The 20,211-nt window shown below is 43.7% G+C and overlaps 1 protein-coding gene and 1 long non-coding RNA gene across 3 annotated transcripts; both read left to right on the forward strand.

Annotated features, from left to right (window-relative positions):
- The first annotated feature begins 6,813 nt into the window (after positions 1-6,813).
- ela2l (elastase 2 like) lies at positions 6,814-10,418 on the forward strand. Its single transcript, XM_046343652.1, has 8 exons — positions 6,814-6,962; positions 7,284-7,372; positions 7,716-7,813; positions 8,282-8,401; positions 9,143-9,279; positions 9,498-9,643; positions 9,851-10,003; positions 10,323-10,418. Exons 1-8 carry the CDS (start codon positions 6,923-6,925, stop codon positions 10,338-10,340), a joined length of 801 nt encoding a protein of 266 aa, XP_046199608.1. The 5' UTR covers positions 6,814-6,922; the 3' UTR covers positions 10,341-10,418.
- A 3,070-nt stretch (positions 10,419-13,488) lies between these two features.
- Positions 13,489-17,309, forward strand: LOC124021804. 2 transcript variants are annotated; one of them, XR_006836316.1, is made up of 4 exons: positions 13,489-13,545; positions 15,496-15,618; positions 16,580-16,814; positions 16,988-17,309. It is a non-coding gene; the product is annotated as an uncharacterized LOC124021804 (long non-coding RNA). The 2 variants fall into 2 exon arrangements; XR_006836314.1 differs by having other exon boundaries at positions 15,496-16,814.
- The last annotated feature ends 2,902 nt before the right edge of the window (positions 17,310-20,211 follow it).

Genomic DNA, 20,211 nt, shown 5'->3' on the forward strand with positions numbered 1-20,211 from the left:
TTGCAGATAACCTCCTTGTCAACTGTGTTACCCAGGTTCTGTGAAATCCACAGGTGTCATGGAATAACTCTGGTTGCCTAAGTTGACTCTTAAGGAACAGTTGTCTACTGAAACAGATTTGTTGAAACCAATATTAACCAACATTATGAATTACTATCATGAACTATATATTTGTGTCTTGACCATTAAAAGTGTGGACAAAGAGAGATAAAACATATGAACTAAGTCAGAAGCAGTACCTTGGAATCTGCATTTGAAACTAAAATGTCAAGTGAAAGGCTATTGGTCATTGGAAACGGCTTTTAGAAGTTTTGGACCGTAACGTAGCTTTTCAATCAAGTATCAACTCGTTAAAGGTGTAGTCCGTGAATAAAGTAAACAACATCCTCACATTAGCATACAGTACGATTCGATGACATACAGTGGGGCAAAAAAGTATTTAGTCAGCCGCCAATTGTGCAAGTTCTACATTTACATTTAAGTCATTTAGCAGACTCTCTTATCCAGAGCGACTTACAAATTGGTGCATTCACCTTATGACATCCAGTGGAACAACCACTTTACAATAGTGCATCTAAATATTTTAAGGGGGGGGGGGGGTGAGAAGGATTACTTTATCCTATCCTAGGTATTCCTTAAAGAGGTGGGGTTTCAGGTGTCTCCGGAAGGTGGTGATTGACTCCGCTGTCCTGGCGTCGTGAGGGAGTTTGTTCCACCATTGGGGAGCCAGAGCAGCGAACAGTTTTGACTGGGCTGAGCGGGAACTGTACTTCCTAAGTGGTAGGGAGGCGAGCAGGCCAGAGGTGGATGAACGCAGTGCCCTTATTTGGGTGTAGGGCCTGATCAGAGCCTGGAGGTACTGAGGTGCCGTTCCCCTCACAGCTCCGTAGGCAAGCACCATGGTCTTGTAGCGGATGCGAGCTTCAACTGGAAGCCAGTGGAGAGAGCGGAGGAGCGGGGTGACGTGAGAGAACTTGGGAAGGTTGAACACTAGACGGGCTGCGGTGTTCTGGATGAGTTGTAGGGGTTTAATGGCACAGGCAGGGAGCCCAGCCAACAGCGAGTTGCAGTAATCCAGACGGGAGATGACAAGTGCCTGGATTAGGACCTGCGCCACTTCCTGTGTGAGGCAGGGTCGTACTCTGCGGATGTTGTAGAGCATGAACCTACAGGAACGGGCCACCGCCTTGATGTTAGTTGAAAACGACAGGGTGTTGTCCAGGATCACGCCAAGGTTCTTAGCGCTCTGGGAGGAGGACACAATGGAGTTATCAACCGTGATGGCGAGATCATGGAACGGGCAGTCCTTCCCCGGGAGGAAGAGCAGCTCCGTCTTGCCGAAGTTCAGCTTGAGGTGGTGATCCGTCATCCACACTGATATGTCTGCCAGACATGCAGAGATGCGATTCCCCACCTGGTCATCAGAAGGGGGAAAGGAGAAGATTAATTGTGTGTCGTCTGCATAGCAATGATAGGAGAGACCATGTGAGGTTATGACAGAGCCAAGTGACTTGGTGTATAGCGAGAATAGGAGAGGGCCTAGAACAGAGCCCTGGGGGACACCAGTGGTGAGAGCGCGTGGTGAGGAGACAGATTCTCGCCACGCCACCTGGTAGGAGCGACCTGTCAGGTAGGACGCAATCCAAGCATGGGCCGCGCCGGAGATGCCCAACTCGGAGAGGGTGGAGAGGAGGATCTGATGGTTCACAGTATCGAAGGCAGCCGATAGGTCTAGAAGGATGAGAGCAGAGGAGAGAGAGTTAGCTTTAGCGGTGCGGAGCGCCTCCGTGATACAGAGAAGAGCAGTCTCAGTTGAATGACTAGACTTGAAACCTGACTGATTTGGATCAAGAGGGTCATTCTGAGAGAGATAGCGGGAGAGCTGACCAAGGACGGCACGTTCAAGAGTTTTGGAGAGAAAAGAAAGAAGGGATACTGGTCTGTAGTTGTTGACATCGGAGGGATCGAGTGTAGGTTTTTTCAGAAGGGGTGCAACTCTCGCTCTCTTGAAGACGGAAGGGACGTAGACAGCGGTCAGGGATAAGTTGATGAGCGAGGTGAGGTAAGGGAGAAGGTCTCCGGAAATGGTCTGGAGAAGAGAGGAGGGGATAGGGTCGAGCGGGCAGGTTGTTGGGCGGCCGGCCGTCACAAGACGCGAGATTTCATCTGGAGAGAGAGGGGAGAAAGAGGTCAGAGCACAGGGTAGGGCAGTGTGAGCAGAACCAGCGGTGTCGTTTGACTTAGCAAACGAGGATCGGATGTCGTCGACCTTCTTTTCAAAATGGTTGACGAAGTCATCTGCAGAGAGGGAGGAGGGGGGGAGGGGGAGGAGGATTCAGGAAGGAGGAGAAGGTGGCAAAGAGCTTCCTAGGGTTAGAGGCAGATGCTTGGAATTTAGAGTGGTAGAAAGTGACTTTAGCAGCAGAGACAGAGGAGGAAAATGTAGAGAGGAGGGAGTGAAAGGATGCCAGGTCCGCAGGGAGGCGAGTTTTCCTACATTTCCGCTCGGCTGCCCGGAGCCCTGTTCTGTGAGCTCGCAATGAGTCATCAAGCCACGGAGCGGGAGGGGAGGACCGAGCCGGCCTGGAAGATAGGGGACATAGAGAGTCAAAGGATGCAGAAAGGGAGGAGAGGAGGGTTGAGGAGGCAGAATCAGGAGATAGGTTGGAGAAGGTTTGAGCAGAGGGAAGAGATGATAGGATGGAAGAGGAGAGAGTAGCGGGGGAGAGAGAGCGAAGGTTGGGACGGCGCGATACCATCCGAGTAGGGGCAGTGTGGGAAGTGTTGGATGAGAGCGAGAGGGAAAAGGATACAAGGTAGTGGTCGGAGACTTGGAGGGGAGTTGCAATGAGGTTAGTGGAAGAACAGCATCTAGTAAAGATGAGGTCGAGCGTATTGCCTGCCTTGTGAGTAGGGGGAAGGTGAGAGGGTGAGGTCAAAAGAGGAGAGGAGTGGAAAGAAGGAGGCAGAGAGGAATGAGTCAAAGGTAGATGTGGGGAGGTTAAAGTCGCCCAGAACTGTGAGAGGTGAGCCGTCCTCAGGAAAGGAGCTTATCAAGGCATCAAGCTCATTGATGAACTCTCCGAGGGGACCTGGAGGGCGATAAATGATAAGGATGTTAAGCTTGAAAGGGCTGGTAACTGTGACAGCATGAAATTCAAAGGAGGCGATAGACAGATGGGTAAGGGGAGAAAGAGAGAATGACCACTTGGGAGAGATAAGGATCCCGATGCCACCACCCCGCTGACCAGAAGCTCTCGGGTGTGCGAGAACACGTGGGCGGACGAAGAGAGAGCAGTAGGAGTAGCAGTGTTATCTGTGGTGATCCATGTTTCTGTCAGTGCCAAGAAGTCGAGGGACTGGAGGGAGGCATAGGCTGAGATGAACTCTGCCTTGTTGGCTGCAGATCGGCAGTTCCAGAGGCTACCGGAGACCTGGAACTCCACGTGGGTCGTGCGCGCTGGGACCACCAGATTTGGGTGGCAGCGGCCACGCGGTGTGGAGCGTTTGTATGGTCTGTGCAGAGAGGAGAGAACAGGGATAGACAGACACATAGTTGACAGGCTACAGAAGAGGCTACGCTAATGCAAGGAGATTGGAATGACAAGTGGACTACACGTCTCGAATGTTCAGAAAGTTAAGCTTACGTAGCAAGAATCTTATTGACTAAAATGATTAAAATGATACAGTACTGCTGAAGTAGGCTAGCTGGCAGTGGCTGCGTTGTTGACTTTGTAGGCTAGCTGGCAGTGGCTGCGTTGTTGACACTACACTAATCAAGTCGTTCCGTTGAGTGTAATAGTTTCTACAGTGCTGCTATTCGGGGGCTAGCTGGCTAGCTAGCAGTGTTGATTACGTTACGTTGCGTTAAAAGAATGACAATAGCTGGCTAGCTAACCTAGAAAATCGCTCTAGACTACACAATTATCTTTGATACACAGACGGCTATGTAGCTAGCTATGTAGCTAGCTACGAACAAACAAATCAAACCGTTGTGCTGTAATGAAATGAAATGAAAAATGTGATACTACCTGTGGAGCGAAGCGGAATGCGACCGGGTTGTTGAGTGCGGAAGTTCTATTCAGTAGACGTTGGCTAGCTGTTGGCTAGCTAGCAGTGTCTCCTACGTTAAGGACGACAAATAGCTGGCTAGCTAACCTCTGTAAATTAAGATAATCACTCTAAGACTACACGCTCTAAACTACACAATTATCTTGGATACGAAGACAGCAAAGACAACTATGTAGCTAGCTAACACTACACTAATCAAGTCGTTCAGTTGAGTGTAATAGTTTCTACAGTGCTGCTATTCGGTAGACGGTGGACGTTTGCTAGCTGGCTAGCTGCTGGGCAGATAGCAGTGTAGACTACGTTAGGACGACGAAATACGAAGTTGCAATAGAAGTGCTGACTGTTTCACTTTGTTGTCCTCTTTCTTTTCCTTTTTCTTCTGTCCTTCTTTTGTCCTTATTTTGTCTTGCTTTCTTCTGTTAACTAGATATTTTTTGTTGTTATTCTTTGTAAGCTAGCTAGCTTCTTCCAGGAGAGTCCCTAGCAACTGCTTAGCAACAAGTAAACAATTCTGCTAGCAATTCAGCTAGCTAAGATAACTGTACAATTTTATGAAAAATAGTTAATTTTTCAAAAGTCTGTCTTTTTTGGTTTGTTCCTTGTTTTGTCTTCTATTGAGTCTTGCAGTTTTCTCTTGATTTTTTCGATGTACTTCACTCTAAAAAACCATTTAAATCTCAATATATACAGGAGCTCATTTTTCAGCAGCTGCTCAATTTAGAACTCCGGAATTAATTAATTTAAGTTCTCCCACTTAAAAAGATGAGAGAGGCCTGTAATTTTCATCATAGGTACACTTCAACTATGACAGACAAAATGAGAAGAAAAGAAATCCAGAAAATCACATTGTAGGATTTTTCATGAATTTATTTGCAAATTATGGTGGAAAATAAGTATTTGGTCAATAACAAAAGTTTATCTCAATACTTTGTTATATACCCTTTGTTGGCAATGACAGAGGTCAAACGTTTTCTGTAGGTCTTCACAAGGTTTTCACACACTGTTGCTGGTATTTTGGCCCATTCCTCCATGCAGATCTCCTCTAGAGCAGTTATGTTTTGGGGCTGTTGCTGGGCAACACGGACTTTCATCTCCCTCTAAAGATTTTCTATGGGGTTGAGATCTGGAGACTGGCTAGGCCACTCCAGGACCTTGAAATGCTTCTTACGAAGCCACTCCTTTGTTACCCGGGCGGTGTGTTTGAGATCATTGTCATGCTGAAAGACCCAGCCATGTTTCATCTTCAATGCCCTTGCTGATGGAAGGAGGTTTTCACTCAAAATCACACGATACATGGCCCCATTCATTATTTCCTTTACACGGATCAGCCCCAAAGAATGATGTTTCCACCCCCATGCTTCGACAGTAGGTATGGTGTTCTTTGGATGCAACTCAGCATTCTTTGTCCTCCAAAAACGACAAGGTGTGTTTTTACCCAAAAATTATATTTTGGTTTCATCTGACCATATGACATTCTCCCAATCTTCTTCTGGATCATCCAAATGCTCTCTAGCAAACTTCAGACGGGCCTGGACATGTACTGGCTTAAGCAGGGGGACACGTCTGGCACTGCAGGATTTGAGTCCCTGGCGGCATAGTGTGTTACTGATGGTAGGCTTTGTTACTTTGGTCCCAGCTCTCTGCAGGTCATTCACTAGGTCCCCCCGTGTGGTTCTGGGATTTTTGCTCACCGTTCTTGTGATCATCTTGACCCTACGGGGTGAAATCTTGCGTGAGTCCCTGGCGGCGTAGTGTGTTACTGGTGGTAGGATTTGTTACTTTGGTCCCAGCTCTCTGCAGGTCATTCACTAGGTCCCCCCGTGTGGTTCTGGGATTTTTGCTCACCGTTCTTGTGATCATTTTGACCCCACGGGGTGAGATCTTGCGTGGAGCCCCAGATCGAGGGAGATTATCAGTGGTCTTGTATGTCTTCCATTTCCTAATAATTGCTCCCACAGTTGATTTCTTCAAACCAAGCTGCTTACATATTGCAGATTCAGTCTTCCCAGCCTGGTGCAGGTCTACAATTTTGTTTCTGGTGTCCTTTGACAGCTCTTTGGTCTTGGCCATAGTGGAGTTTGGAGTGTGACTGTTTGAGGTTGTGGAGAGGTGTCTATAACAAGTTCAAACAGGTGCCATTAATACAGGTAACGAGTGAAGGACAGAGGAGCCTCTTAAAGAAGAAGTTACAGGTCTGTGAGAGCTTATTTTCCACCATAATTTGCAAATAAATTCATTAAAAATCCTACAATGTGATTTTCTGGATTTTACATTTACATTTACATTTAAGTCATTTAGCAGACGCTCTTATCCAGAGCGACTTTATTCTGGATAATTTTGTCTGTCATAGTTGAAGTGTACCTATGATGAAAATTACAGGCCTCTCTCATATTTGTAAGTGGGAGAACATGCACAATTGGTGGCTGACTAAATACTTTTTTTGCCCCACTGTTTTACCATCACACTAAAGTCCATATTTTTTTCCCGATTGTGCGGTACCGTACTTACTTTATTTGATCGAGGTAATCATGCATTGGTAATCTACAATGCATGAACCATGCTGCTTCGAGAAGCTGTGAGAATAGCTTGCCACTACACATATGTTCAAATCCAAATCTTTTTGTGTTAATATTATACTTCAAGAGAAGTGGAAAAAAGCGGGGCGGGCAATTTTATCAGTGTGGCTGGGCTAGCTGTCCTTAGCCTCACCCCCAGCTTGGTTTTCAGAGTGGGCTGACCGATGAAACATTTCCCAGAATCTGTTGAATTCTTGTCTTACCTGTCAAACGTCATATACAGCAGCCTACAGTATAAAGGCATCACTGGTGTGACACATTTTGAAGATACAAACATGATGAAGTTTGTAGTCCTTGCTTGTCTGGTTGCTGCTGGTAAGGATTCTACTTATTTGTTTTACTAATAAGAACAGAACACTATACAGTAGCCTATTTCTCTTCCCATCTTCAGTTAGAATATTGACAGAATGCTACATTGCTAAACCTATTGAAAGATTTTTATAAAGTGGCATTGCAAATGAAATACATAAATTTGGATAGTGTATTCATTAAAAAAAAGATTCATTTCTAACAATCAAAATGATTTAGGCTCAAAATGTGACTCAACAGTGTATTGATACTATAGTAATGTATACTAGCTAACACCAGTAGACTGAGGTTATATATGAGAGTTTTGAGTGTGTTTGTGTCCAACAGTCTACGGGTGTGGCATGCCCACCTTCCCTCCTGTGGTGACACGAGTGGTGGGAGGGGAGGACGTCATGCCCAACAGCTGGCCCTGGCAGGTACTTTACGTTAAGTCAATGCAGAAGATGCATAGTGACTGTGACAAAGCTATCCGGTCTTCGCAAATCTGCATGAAGTACATAGGGGGTAGAGGCTAGGCGTTGATTTGAAATTGGGTAGATTTAAACAATGCAATGCATTAATACTAATCGTTGCTTGTCAGTCATCAACAGTTGTTATCAAGCATGTATCACAACCATGTTATATCTTCTGCAATCATTTATTCTGAATTCTTATTCTCATATCAGTGAGGTCGAGATTTTACCACAGTTAAACCTTCAAGTGTAGGGGGCTTCAAAATGGAGAAATACTCATTATTCTCTACTTTCTTGTGTCTTTCAGATCTCTCTCCAGTACGACAGAGATGGTGAGTGGAGACACACCTGCGGTGGAACTCTGATTTCAAGCGAGTGGGTCCTCACCGCTGCTCACTGCATCAGGTGAGAGGACAGTAGAATATTCATGTTTAAGAGAGGGGGCACTTGGGGGCAGTCACGATGAGCAGGAAACATCAAATGGGCCACAGTTCTGAAATTCAACCTACAATAATAATGTAAAAGGAAGAACAAGGGAAAGGGAGATACCTAGTCAGTTGTACAACTGCATGCAATCAACTGAAATGTGTCTTCCGCATTGAACACAACCCCTCTGATTCAGTAAGGTGCGGGGGGGCTGCATTAATCGACATCCACGTCATTGGGGCCCGGGGAACAGTGGTTTAACTGCCTTGCTCAGGGGCAGTGGTGCTTCAATTGAATATATATATATTTTTAGTCTTTTCAGTAGATAACAAGAGCATGCTAGAGAATCAAAGTTTGACAGATTATTTGAATTTTGTGAATTGGATATTCCGTGTCACTCCCTCATACTGTGTTCTGTATCTGTTCTCCTCTGTTATTCTTGAGCAGTAGCAGGACCTACAGAGTGAACCTGGGAAAGCACAACCTGGCTGAGACTGAGGAGGGTTCTCTGGCTGTTGGTGTTGCCAAGATCGTCGTCCACGAGAAATGGAACCCCCTCTTCATCCGGTAGAACCAATTCTAACTTTTCTTTACAGTGGTACAGTCTAATTAGACACAAGGATGGTGAACTAGAGTAACACAGCAAAAATGGTAGTCTGTGACTGAATAGACAGCATTCCAAAAGTTTGAACTATCTTATGAAGGACGGTCGGAATTACATTTCACAATTTTGATTTGTAATACAGTGCAAAAATGTACACTACAACCTTAACAACTGATTGAACTTTTCAGTTAGCATACTTATGCTAACTGATAATTAGAAGTCTACATACAGTGCATTCGGAAAGTATTCAGACCCCTTGACTGGCTCCAAATTTTGTTACATTACAGCCTTATTCTAAAATGGATAAAATAAAATAAAATGTCCCTCATCAATAGACACACAAAACCCCATAATGACAAAGCAGAAACTGAAATATCACATTTACATATGTATTCAGACCCTTTACTCCGTACTTTGTTGAAGCACCTTTGGCAGTGATTACAGCCTTGAGTCTTCTTGGGTACGGCTCAATTTCAAGTCTCATAGCAAAGGGTCTGAATACTTATATAAATAAGTATTGCCCAAATTTCTAAAAACCTGTTTTCGCTTTGTCATTATAGGGTATTGTTGGAGATTGATGAAGAAAAATGATTTAAAAAATATTAGAATAAGGATGTAACAAAATGTTTAAAAAGTCAAAGGGTCTGAATACTTTCCGAATGCACTGTACATCATGTTGACTGGTGTCTGTGTGTCTTCTGCAGTAATGACATTGCCCTTATCAAACTGGAGACTCCCGTCACCTTCACTGACTCCATCATGACTGCCTGTCTTCCCGAGGCTGGCTTCATCCTGCCCCACAACGAGTCCTGCTATGTCACCGGCTGGGGACGCACCGTCAGTGAGTGACTGCACCTCTTGCACCATCCTCTCATCATGCTAATTCAAATGCAAACTTTAAATGAAGTGTTTGATGAAGACAGACATTGGGTTGCAAAACATAATTTCCTAAATCTGGGTGACGAGTGCTCTAATTCTCTCTACTTAAAGAGTCGGACTTTAAAGAGAATATCTTTACCCCAGGTAACATGTTGTGTCGTGTTTCCCTCTCCTTAACAGCCGGAGGTGCCCTCCCTGACATTCTGCAGCAGGCCCTCTTGCCTGTCGTTGACCACGCCACCTGCTCCCAGAAAGACTGGTGGGGCTTCCAGGTGAAGGACACCATGGTGTGTGCTGGAGGAGATGGCATTGTGTCCGGATGCAACGTAAGTTCCATAGCGGACCAGTGCCCCATAACTATGTGATTATGCAAGGCACTAGCACATAATTGTAGAAATCACAATAATGAGTGTTTAAAAGTGACACTGGGCCATCCAACAGGAAGAGAGGGCCACATTTTTCAGACCCCTACTATAGTGGGAGAAGGAGCTGTACTGAACTTCTTTAATTTCTGGTTTTGTCCTTTGACACAGGGTGACTCCGGTGGCCCCCTGAACTGCCAAAATGCTGATGGCGCCTGGGAGGTCCACGGTATTGTGAGCTTTGGCTCTGGGCTGAGCTGCAACTTCCGCAAGAAGCCCACTGTCTTCACCCAAGTCAGCTCCTACATGGACTGGATCAACACTGTAAGTGCATTCAGCTATACGTTGGAACACTGACTAGAACTGTTATTACATAACCAAACTTTTAGTCGACAACCACATTTTTGTCCACAATGATTTAGATGTAAAAGGTGCCATGGTAAAAATGTTGCTGTAAAAAGTTGAGAGAGAAAGAGAGTTTGACAGTTTTGTTGATATTTCAAGTCAAGCTGCATGATATAACAATTAAGAGACTTTTAATCTTTGTTTTACAGTATCTACAGTATAACTACAGATGTTGTACAGTACACACGAATCATGATAAGGGCACATCTAATGTTTTTCATTCTCATATTTTCCACAGGCCATGATGAGCAACTAAGGCAACAGAGCTACTGTTTGGGAATCCACTGTCAGCATGTGGAAGGTCTGCTCGTAAATAAAACATTGAAAATAGGAACTGTGCTGTTGCCTTATTTAGTGAACAATGCTCAAATGTCATACATTGGGAAGTTACAAAATAATAAGTACTACCACACTTGATACTGAGCCACAACTTTTAAAGTAGTAACCTGAATCACACACTCAAACATAAACACATTTTTGATCAGCTGATGCAGGTTTTTACCAATGAGCAATAATGGCTAAGAAACATCTTGATACAATAGAAGCTAAACTATTTTCTTTGAAAGGAATGACTGTTATCGCCCTGTAGCCTATAACAAGAGACCATAACAGGGGGGGGGGCATATCTGCCTATATGAATAACTGAGCAACAAGTTAGTATAAGAAGAAAAGTTATCAAATTGTGAAAGATTCTGCTTTGAGTAGCAATAGGAAAGTTATGTCACTGAAAATATGTTGTGTCCCTTGCCCCTTACATATGTGGCCAGCTGTTGTGCCTGGTGTCCTTTCCCACCACAACTCGTGTCACCACCATAGGAAAGGTGGCAAGGCCTTACCCGTAGACTATTCCCCGGTAGGCCGTCATTGTAAATAACAATTAGTTCTTAACTGACTTACCTAGTTAAATTAAGGTTGAATGTGGTTACCCAAATTGTCTGGTTGAGTTTTCCAACTTGTTAACTCTGGGTGATGCACCGAACATACAGTACAGTATAAATACAGCCTTGATGTGAATACAAGGGGGGAAGATACAGGCATGATGAAGTTTGTCATTCTTGCATACATAGTTGCTAGTGCTAACGATTGTTTTACATTTCTGTTTTACATGCAATACAAAACTATTGGAATATGGATCAACTACATTCAACTGAAGCAATAAAACAGTTGTAGTCAGAAGTTTACAGACACATTAGCCAAATACATTTTACCTCCTTTTTTCACAATTCCTGACATTTAATCTAAGTAAAAATTCCCTGTTTTAGGTCAGCTGGATCACCACTTTATTTTAAGGATGTGAAATGTCAGAATAATAGTGAGAGAATGATTTATTTCAGCTTTAATTTTTCATCACATTCCCTGTTGGTCAGAACTTTACATACACTCAATTACTATTTGGTAGCACTGCCTTTAAATTGTTTAACTTCGGTCAAACATTTCGGGTAGCCTTCCACACGCCTCCCACAATAAGTTAGGTGAATTTTGGCCCATTCCTCCTGACAGAGCTGGTGTAACTAAGTCAAGTTTGTAGGCCTCCTTGCACACACATGCTTTTTCAGTTCTGCCTACAGATTTTCTATGGGATTGAGGTCAGGGCTTTGTGATGGCCACTCCCAATACCTTGACTTTGTTGTCCTTAAGCCATTTTGCCAAAACTTTGGAAGTATGCTTGGGGTCATTGTTCATCAGATGTTGCTTCAATATATCCTCATAAATTTCCCTCCTCATGATGCCATCTATTTTGTGAAGTGCACCTGTCCCTCCTGCAGCAAAGCACCCCCACAACATGATGCTGCCACCCCCGTACTTCACTGTTTGGATGGTGTTCTTCAGCTTGCAAGCATCCCCCTTTTTCCTCCAAACATAAAGACTGTCATTATGGCCAAACAGTTCTATGTTGTTTCATCAGACCAGAGGACATTTCTCCAAAAAGTACGATCTTTGTCCCCATGTGCAGTTGCAAACCGTAGTCTAGCTTTTTTATGGCGGTTTTGGAGCAGTGGCTTCTTCCTTACTGAGTGGCCTTTCAGGTTATGTCGATATAGGACTTGTTTTACTGTGGATATAGATACTTTTGTACCTGTTTCCTCCAGCATCTTCACAAGGTTATTTGCTGTTGTTCTGGGATTGATATGCACTTTTCGCACCAAAGTACGTTCATCTCTAGGAGACAGAACGCGTCTCATTCCTTAGAGGTATGACGGCTGCATGGTCCCATGGTGTTTATACTTCCATACTATTATTTGTACAGATGAACGTGGTACCTTCAGGCGTTTGGAAATTGCTCCCAAGGATGAACCAGACTTGTGGAGGTCTACAATTTTTTTTCTGAGGTCTTGGCTGATTTCTTTAGATTTTCCCATGATGTCAAGCAAAGAGGCACTGAGTTTGAAGGTAGGCCATGAAATACATCAACAGGTACATGCCCAATTGACTCAAATTATGTCAATTAGCCTATCAGAAGCTTCTAAAGCCATGACATAATTTTCTGAAAATTTCCAAGCTGTTTAAATGCACAGTCAACTTAGTGTATGTAAACTTCTGAACCACTGAAATTGTGATACAGTGAATTATAAGTGAAACAATCTGTCTGTAAACAATTGTTGGAAATATTACTTGTGTCATGCACAAAGTAGATGTCCTAACCGACTTGCCAAAACTATTGTTTGTTAACAAGAAATGTGTGGAGTGATTGAAAAATTAGTTTTAATGACTCCAACCTAAGTGTATGTAAACTTCCGACAAATTTACCAAATGTTACAGTAGTTTTGAACAAATCCTACCCAATACAGATGCATGCCTTAAAGTGAACTAAAATGTCAGAATATGTCAGAAGTAATAGTGAGACCAATTCCCAATTTCATGTGTGGCATTTAGCAAATACATTTAGCTGGATAATATATCATGTATCCTTAAATCCACAATAGTAGTTGTAATTCTCGAACTTTAGACAAAATGGTTATGCTACATCCTGACGAGCTAAACTCCTTCTATGCTCACTTCGAGGCATATAACACTGAAACAAGCATGAGAAAACCAGCTGTTCTGGAAGACTGTTTGATCACGATCTCCGCAGCCGATGTGAGTAAGACCTTTACCAGGACGTTTACTGTGAGCATGTGCTGACCGGCCTGTAGCACTCACATCTGTAGCCATGAAGTGCTTCAAAAGGCTTGTCATGGCTCACATCAACACCATTATCCCAGAACCCCTAGACCCACTCCAATTTGCATACTGTCCCAACAGATCCACAGATGATGCAACCTCTATTGCACTCCACACTGCCCTTTCCCACTTGGACAAAAGGAACACCTACGTGAGAATGCTATTCATTGACTACAGCTCAGCGTTCAACACCATAGTGCCCTCAAAGCTCATCGATAAGCTATGGACCCTGGGACTAAGCACCTCCATCTGCAACTGGATCCTGGACTTCCTGACGAGCTGCCCCCCAGGTGTTAAGGGTAGGTAACAACACATCCGCCATGCTGATCCTCAACACAGGGGTCCCTCAGGGATGCGTGCTCAGTCCCCTCCTGTACTCCCTGTTCACTCATGACTGCACGGCCAGGCACGACTCCAACACCATCATTAAGTTTACCAATGACACAAAGGTGGTAGGCCTGATCACCGACAATGATGAGACAGCCTATAGGGAGGAGGTCAGAGAACTGGCTGTGTGGTGCCAGGTCAATAACCTCTCCCTCAATGTGATCAAGACAAGGAGATGATTGTGGACTACAGGAAAAGGAGTACCGAGCACACCCCCATTCTCATCAACGGGGCTGCAGTGGAGCTGGTAGAGATTTTCAAGTTCCTTGGTTTCCACATCACCAACCAACTAACATGGTCCAAGCACACCAAGACAGTCGTGAAGAGGGCACGACAAAACCTATTCCCCCTCAGGAGACTAAAATGATTAGGCATTGGTTCTCAGATCCTCAAAAGGTTCTACAGCTGCACCATCAAGAGCATCCTAACTGGTTGCATCACTGCCTGGTATGGCAACTGTTCAGCCACCGACCACAAGGCACTAGAGATGGTAGTGCAAACGGCCCAGTACATCACTGGGGTCCCTGTACCACCCCATTGCCCTCTCCAGCTGTGCCACTTCCAGGAGTTCTCTGTGCCTGTTCTCTCTCAGATGTTGTCCTGTTTCCTTTGGCTTGCAGTTGTTAATGTGACTCCGCCACATAATGTTGTGGCTCACTTGAACCTGGTAAGTTCTTTGTTCCATGTGTGTGTGTACGGTCCCGCTTGTTCATTTCCCTCCTCTTCAGGAGCGGCAGATAGCCTCGAGGTTAGAGCGTTGGTCCAGTAAAATCTGTTGCTGTGCCCTTGAATTAGTCCAGGGTTGCTGTACAATGGTGACCCTGGCTGTGACCACACTCTCTGCGGGTGTCTCAGGGGGAGTTGGGATATGCAATAAACACATTTCCATTACAAACTTGTGTGTAAAAGGACAAATATAAGCAACCCCCAAATGATTCTGTAGTCTCGCACCATCACTCCCTATCCTGTTTGGAGATTGGGCTCACAGCCGCCGCAGAGCATCTTTGTTCAGCACTTCATTGCACCGGTTTGGCTTCACGATGTCCAGCCCTATGTGGACGGGGCATGGGGTATTGGTCCACATCCAACATTGAATTCACAGGGACCTTAAAGTTCCCACACTTTCAAACAGACTGTCTTTCTTTACAATGGGAGCAATGGGTGTGGCACATTCACTTCTGTCCACTTTCGTCAGGTTCCCGGTATCCTGCAAGCAATAGATTTCCGCTTCCACCTTTGGTCTCAAGGACTATGGAACGGATGTGGCTTTGCAGAATTTTGGGGTTGCATCATCTCTCAGTATGAGTTTGGCCTGGCTGTTAAGCCTTTTAATGTTCCCATCTGATCACCGAAAACGGTGCTGTAATTCTTCAGCAAATGTTCCAGTGTTTGGTCTGTGCCTTTCTCTTCAAGCTGGGATGTCTGAAGCAGCCATTCACTGCCAAATAATGAGGGACCAGTTCCATGCACCACATACAGCTGCAACTGCTGTGTTTGCCCCCCATAATGCACTCTGACCTGCAACACCCCCATTGATCTCAATCTCTCTCCTGAGTATGTCTTCAGCAATACATTTGTTTTCTTCAGCTTGATGGCCTTCATGTGCTCATTGTAGACAGTCATGGAAATTACAGACACTGCATTTTGAATGGTATGCCTTCAATTTCTGGTGTCACCCATATTATGCTACTGCTGGGAGAAGTCACTGTGTTAAGTCCATTTTACCACGAATTGTTCATCTGAATCACTGCCACTCTGCTCTGCTAGTGCACAGACCATTTCATGTTCTCAGTTTCCCTGTTGTGACTATATTTTGCTCTACATGCTCTTTTAATGTGCCTCTTCTATTGTATTTTGTACAGATTTCGTTTCTGAAACAGAAGTCCTCTGCCTTGTGGCCATCTCTGGCACCCCTGTTGCATTTTTCAGCCACAGGGGACGCTGTCGGCTGCGAGAAAATTTGTGCAGGAACGTTTTGAAAGGAGGTCAGTGTTTATTTTGCAACTCAATTGCATCTTTGGTAAGGATACAGTGAGATCTGTCTCTGTGAGCAAACGTTTCTAAATGTGTTCATGTTTCAGTCCACAAACAAATCTAACCCTTAATGTCTCCAAACTGGCAATGCTCATACAGTTTCTTCAACTCTGCTGCATATGTATTAACACCCTTGGGGGAAAAACTCTTGCTTGGTAGGTGTTTAATCTCTATTCCTGTAGTGTTTTTTACCTTCTAAATGGAATCAAGCCCCTGCACTTTACACTTCAACTTAAACTTGGTACCCTGAACTAACTGTCACAAGAGACTAACTTCAACAGGACAGCAGAGATGCTAACTATCCGTCCTGTCCTCTGGATTCCAGATCTCTCTCCAGTACAATGACATTGGTGCGTGGAAACAGGTGTTTAGTGGCACTCTGATCAACACTGATTGGGTTGTCACGGCTGCCCTCTGCATTATGTACTGAACACATCAACACAAGCCATACAACACTTTGGTGGCCTTACCTTACATAAACACAATATCGTTTGCACGTGTAATAGCCCTCAATAACATTTGGTGCCAGTAGATGTTTGACTATTCAGTAGCTTAGCTGTGGTTGGTTACACATGTAGCAGTAGCAGGACCTACAGAGTAGAGTTGGGCAAGCACAACCTGAAAGAGACTGAGGAGGCCTCAATACACAAGCTACAGTACACATCAGGTCTATCTATGACCATATGACTATTTCAATATGAAGCAACAACAGTAATTCCAACCAAATACCAGCAGCAGTAGTTTGTTCACTGCACCAGTAAACACTGACAGTAACAATACAATCACAGCTAGCACACTCAATTACCAGACTTACTAAACCTACTGTTAATTTTGGAAGATCGCTGTCAAACTATACGTCTTTATGTGTGTATTGGGAGCTCATTGGGGGTTATAACCGTGTGTCTTCTGCAGTAATGACATTGCCCTGATCAAGTTGGAGACCATGTGACCGTCACTGACTCCATCATGGCTGCCTGTCTTCCTGAGGCTGGCTTCATCCTGCCCCACAAGGAGCCCTGCTACATCAACGGCTGGGGACGTCTCTACAGTGTCTGCACCTCTTCTGCATTTTGTCTGTGTGGAAACCTAGTTTATATGTTTCCCGGTCCAACCCTGTGGGTACTATGGTCCAAAAACTCTTACCAAGGTAAGGGTCAATTCCATTTCAATTCAGTCAATTCAGGAAGTAAACAGAAATTTCAAATCCACATTTTCCTCTTTGAAACGCATTGAAGAAAATGTGCACTTCAGTTTACTTCCTGAATTGAAATGGAACCGACCCGAGTCCTAGCTCTTACCTGATTCTGTTGTAATCCTCAGCTGGAGGCCCCTTCACCGACATCCTGCAGCAGGCCCTCGTGCCTGTCGTTGACCATGCAAGCTGTACACAGCCTAAATGGTGCAGTGTCCTGACCACTGACATGATGGTCTGCACTGGAGGAGATGGCATCGTGGCCCGGTGCAACAGGAGTCATAACAAACCCGTGTTCACCTTGAAAAATGTTTATGTCAAAAACATTTGAGAATAATTACATTGGGGCAAAAAAGTATTTAGTCAGCCACCAATTGTGGAACTTTTTGGTAAAAACTCAACTCGTCGTGTTTGGAGGACAAAGAATGCTGAGTTGCATCTAAAAAACACCATACCTACTGTGAAGCATGGGGGTGGAAACATCATGCTTTGGGGCTGTTTTTCTGCAAAGGGACCAGGACGACTGATCCGTGTAAAGGAAAGAATGAATGGGGCCATGTATCGTGAGATTTTGAGTGAAAACCTCCTTCCATCAGCAAGGGCATTGAAGATGAAACGTGGCTGGGTCTTTCAGCATGACAATGATCCCAAACACACAAGCATTTCAAGGCCCTGGAGTGGCCTAGCTAGTCTCCAGATCTCAACCCCATAGAAAATCTTTGGAGGGAGTTGAAAGTCCGTGTTGCCCAGCAACAGCCCCAAAACATCACTGCTCTAGAGGACCTCTGCATGGAGGAATGGGCCAAAATACCAGCAACAGTGTGTGAAAACCTTGTGAAGACTGACAGAAAACGTTTGACTTCTGTCATTGCCAACAAAGGGTATATAACAAAGTATTGAGATAAACTTTTGTTATTGACCAAATACTTATTTTCCACCATAATTTGCAAATAAATTCATAAAAAATCCTACAATGTGAATTTCTGGATTTCTTTTCTTCTCATTTTGTCTGTCATGGTTGAAGTTTACCTATGATGAAAATTACAGGCCTCTCTCATATTTTTAAGTGGGAGAACATGCACAATTGGTGGCTGCCTAAATAATTTTCTGTATACAGTGGCAAGAAAATGTATGTGAACCCTTTGGAATTACCTAGATTTCTGCATAAATTGGTCATCAAATTTGATCTGATCTTCATCTAAGTCACAACAATAGACAAATATAGTGTGCTTAAACTAATAACACACAAATTATCATATTTTTCTTGTCTATATTGAATACATCATTTAAACATTCACAGTATAGGTTGGAAAAAGTATGTGAACCCCAAGGCTAATGGCTTCACCAAAAGCTAATTGGAGTCAGGAGTCAGCTAACCTGGAATTCAATCAATGAGACGAGATTGGAGATGTTGGTTAGAGCTGCCTTGCCCTATAAAAAACAATCACAAAATCGAAGTTTGCTATTCACAAGAGGCATTGCCTGATGTGAACCATGCCTCGAACAAAAGAGATCTCAGAAGACCTAAGATTAAGAATTGTTGACATAAAGCATAAATCTGGAAAGGGTTATAAAAGTATCTCTAAAAGGCTTGCTGTTCATCAGTCCACAGATAGACAAATTGTCTACAAATGGAGAAAGTTCAGCACTGTTGCTACTCTCCCTAGGAGTGGCTGTCCTGTAAAGATGACTGCAAGAGCACAGTGCAGAATGCTCAATGAGGTTAAGAAGAATCCTTGAGTGTCAGCGAAAGACTTAAAGAAATCTCTGGAACATGCTAACATCTCTGTTGATGAGTCTATGATACGTAAAACACTAAACAAGAATGGTGTTCATCAGAGGACACCACGGGGAAAAAACATTGCTGCACATCTGAAGTTTGCAAAAGTCCACATGGATGTTCCTTGTGCAAAATATTCTGTGGACAGATGAAACTACAGTTGAGATGTTTGGAAGGAACACAAAGGCAAAAAAGTATGGTGGAGGGAGCACCATGGTTTGGGGCTACTTTGCTACCTCAGGGCCTGGACAGCTTGCTATCATCGACGGAAAAATGAATTCCCAAGTTTAACAAAACATTTTGCAGTAAAATGTAAGGCTATCTGTTCGCCAATTGAAGCTCAACAGAAGTTGGGTGATGCAACAGGACAACGACCCAAAACACAGAAGTAAATCAACAACAGAATGGCTTCAACAGTAGAAAATACGCCTTCTGGAGTGGCCCAGTCAGAGTCCTGACCTCAAACCGATTGAGATGCTGTGGCATGACCTCAAGAGAGAAGTGCACACCAGACATCCCAAGAATATTGCTGAACTGAAACAGTTTTGTCAAATAGGAAGGTTCCAAAATTCCTCCTGACCGCTGTGCAGGTCTGATCCGCAACTACAGAAAACGTTTGGTTGGGGTTATTGCTGCCAAAGGAGGGTCAACCAGTTATTAAATCCAAGGGTTCACATACTTTTCCTACCCTGCACTGTGAATGTTTACACGGTGTGTTCAATAAAGACATGAACACTTAGAATTGTCTGTGTGTTATTAATTTAGGCAGACTGTGTTTGTCTATTGTTGTGACCTAGATGAAGATCAGATCAAATGTTATGACCAATTTGTGCAGAAATCCAGGTATTTCCAAAGGGTTCACATACTTTTTCTTGCCACTGTATAAACACATTTAACAATCAACAAAACTAACAACTAACAAATTCACAACATGCAGATTCATTATCATTGCACAAGAATTCTGAACAAAACTCTAATCTACTGTAACTGCAGATACTCAGTGTCGGCCGTGTCAGCTCGCAAGCCATTTTACTATATTGACACCACATTTTGAATGTATACAGTAGTAATCATTAACAATGTTATTCAAAAGCTATAGGGAAGTACTGTGTCACTTACAGTCTTTTGTTTGACATTTTCTCAATGAATGTGACAACATATTAAAGGGATGCCAATAGCACCAGGAGTCCACTGCCTGATCAAGACATACTATGTTCCATAAATATCAAGTGTATTAACAGCACTCTACCACTAGAGGGAAGCAAGGTCAACTCTTTAAATGTAAAAGCCAAACAGAAATCCTTATATTGAGTTAAAAGGCTCCCAAACACAAAAGTAATTATGTTAACAGCATTTAAGTACAGTAATGACTAACAGAGTTTTATGAAACTTTTTAAAAGCCAGCGCTTTGAAAATGAGTGTCTTTCTCACAGAGAATGACCTTGAGAACACAACAATGATTCAACACTGACAAGAGAAGAAGCCAACATTCTCAGGCGTTGTTTCCTCTTCATCCAGCTTTACAGTAACCAAGATAAGGTGAATAACATAGTGGAAAAGCACAAATATCAC

Source organism: Oncorhynchus gorbuscha, linkage group LG03, assembly GCF_021184085.1.
Source record: "Oncorhynchus gorbuscha isolate QuinsamMale2020 ecotype Even-year linkage group LG03, OgorEven_v1.0, whole genome shotgun sequence".
NCBI classification, from domain to species: Eukaryota; Metazoa; Chordata; class Actinopteri; order Salmoniformes; family Salmonidae; genus Oncorhynchus; species Oncorhynchus gorbuscha.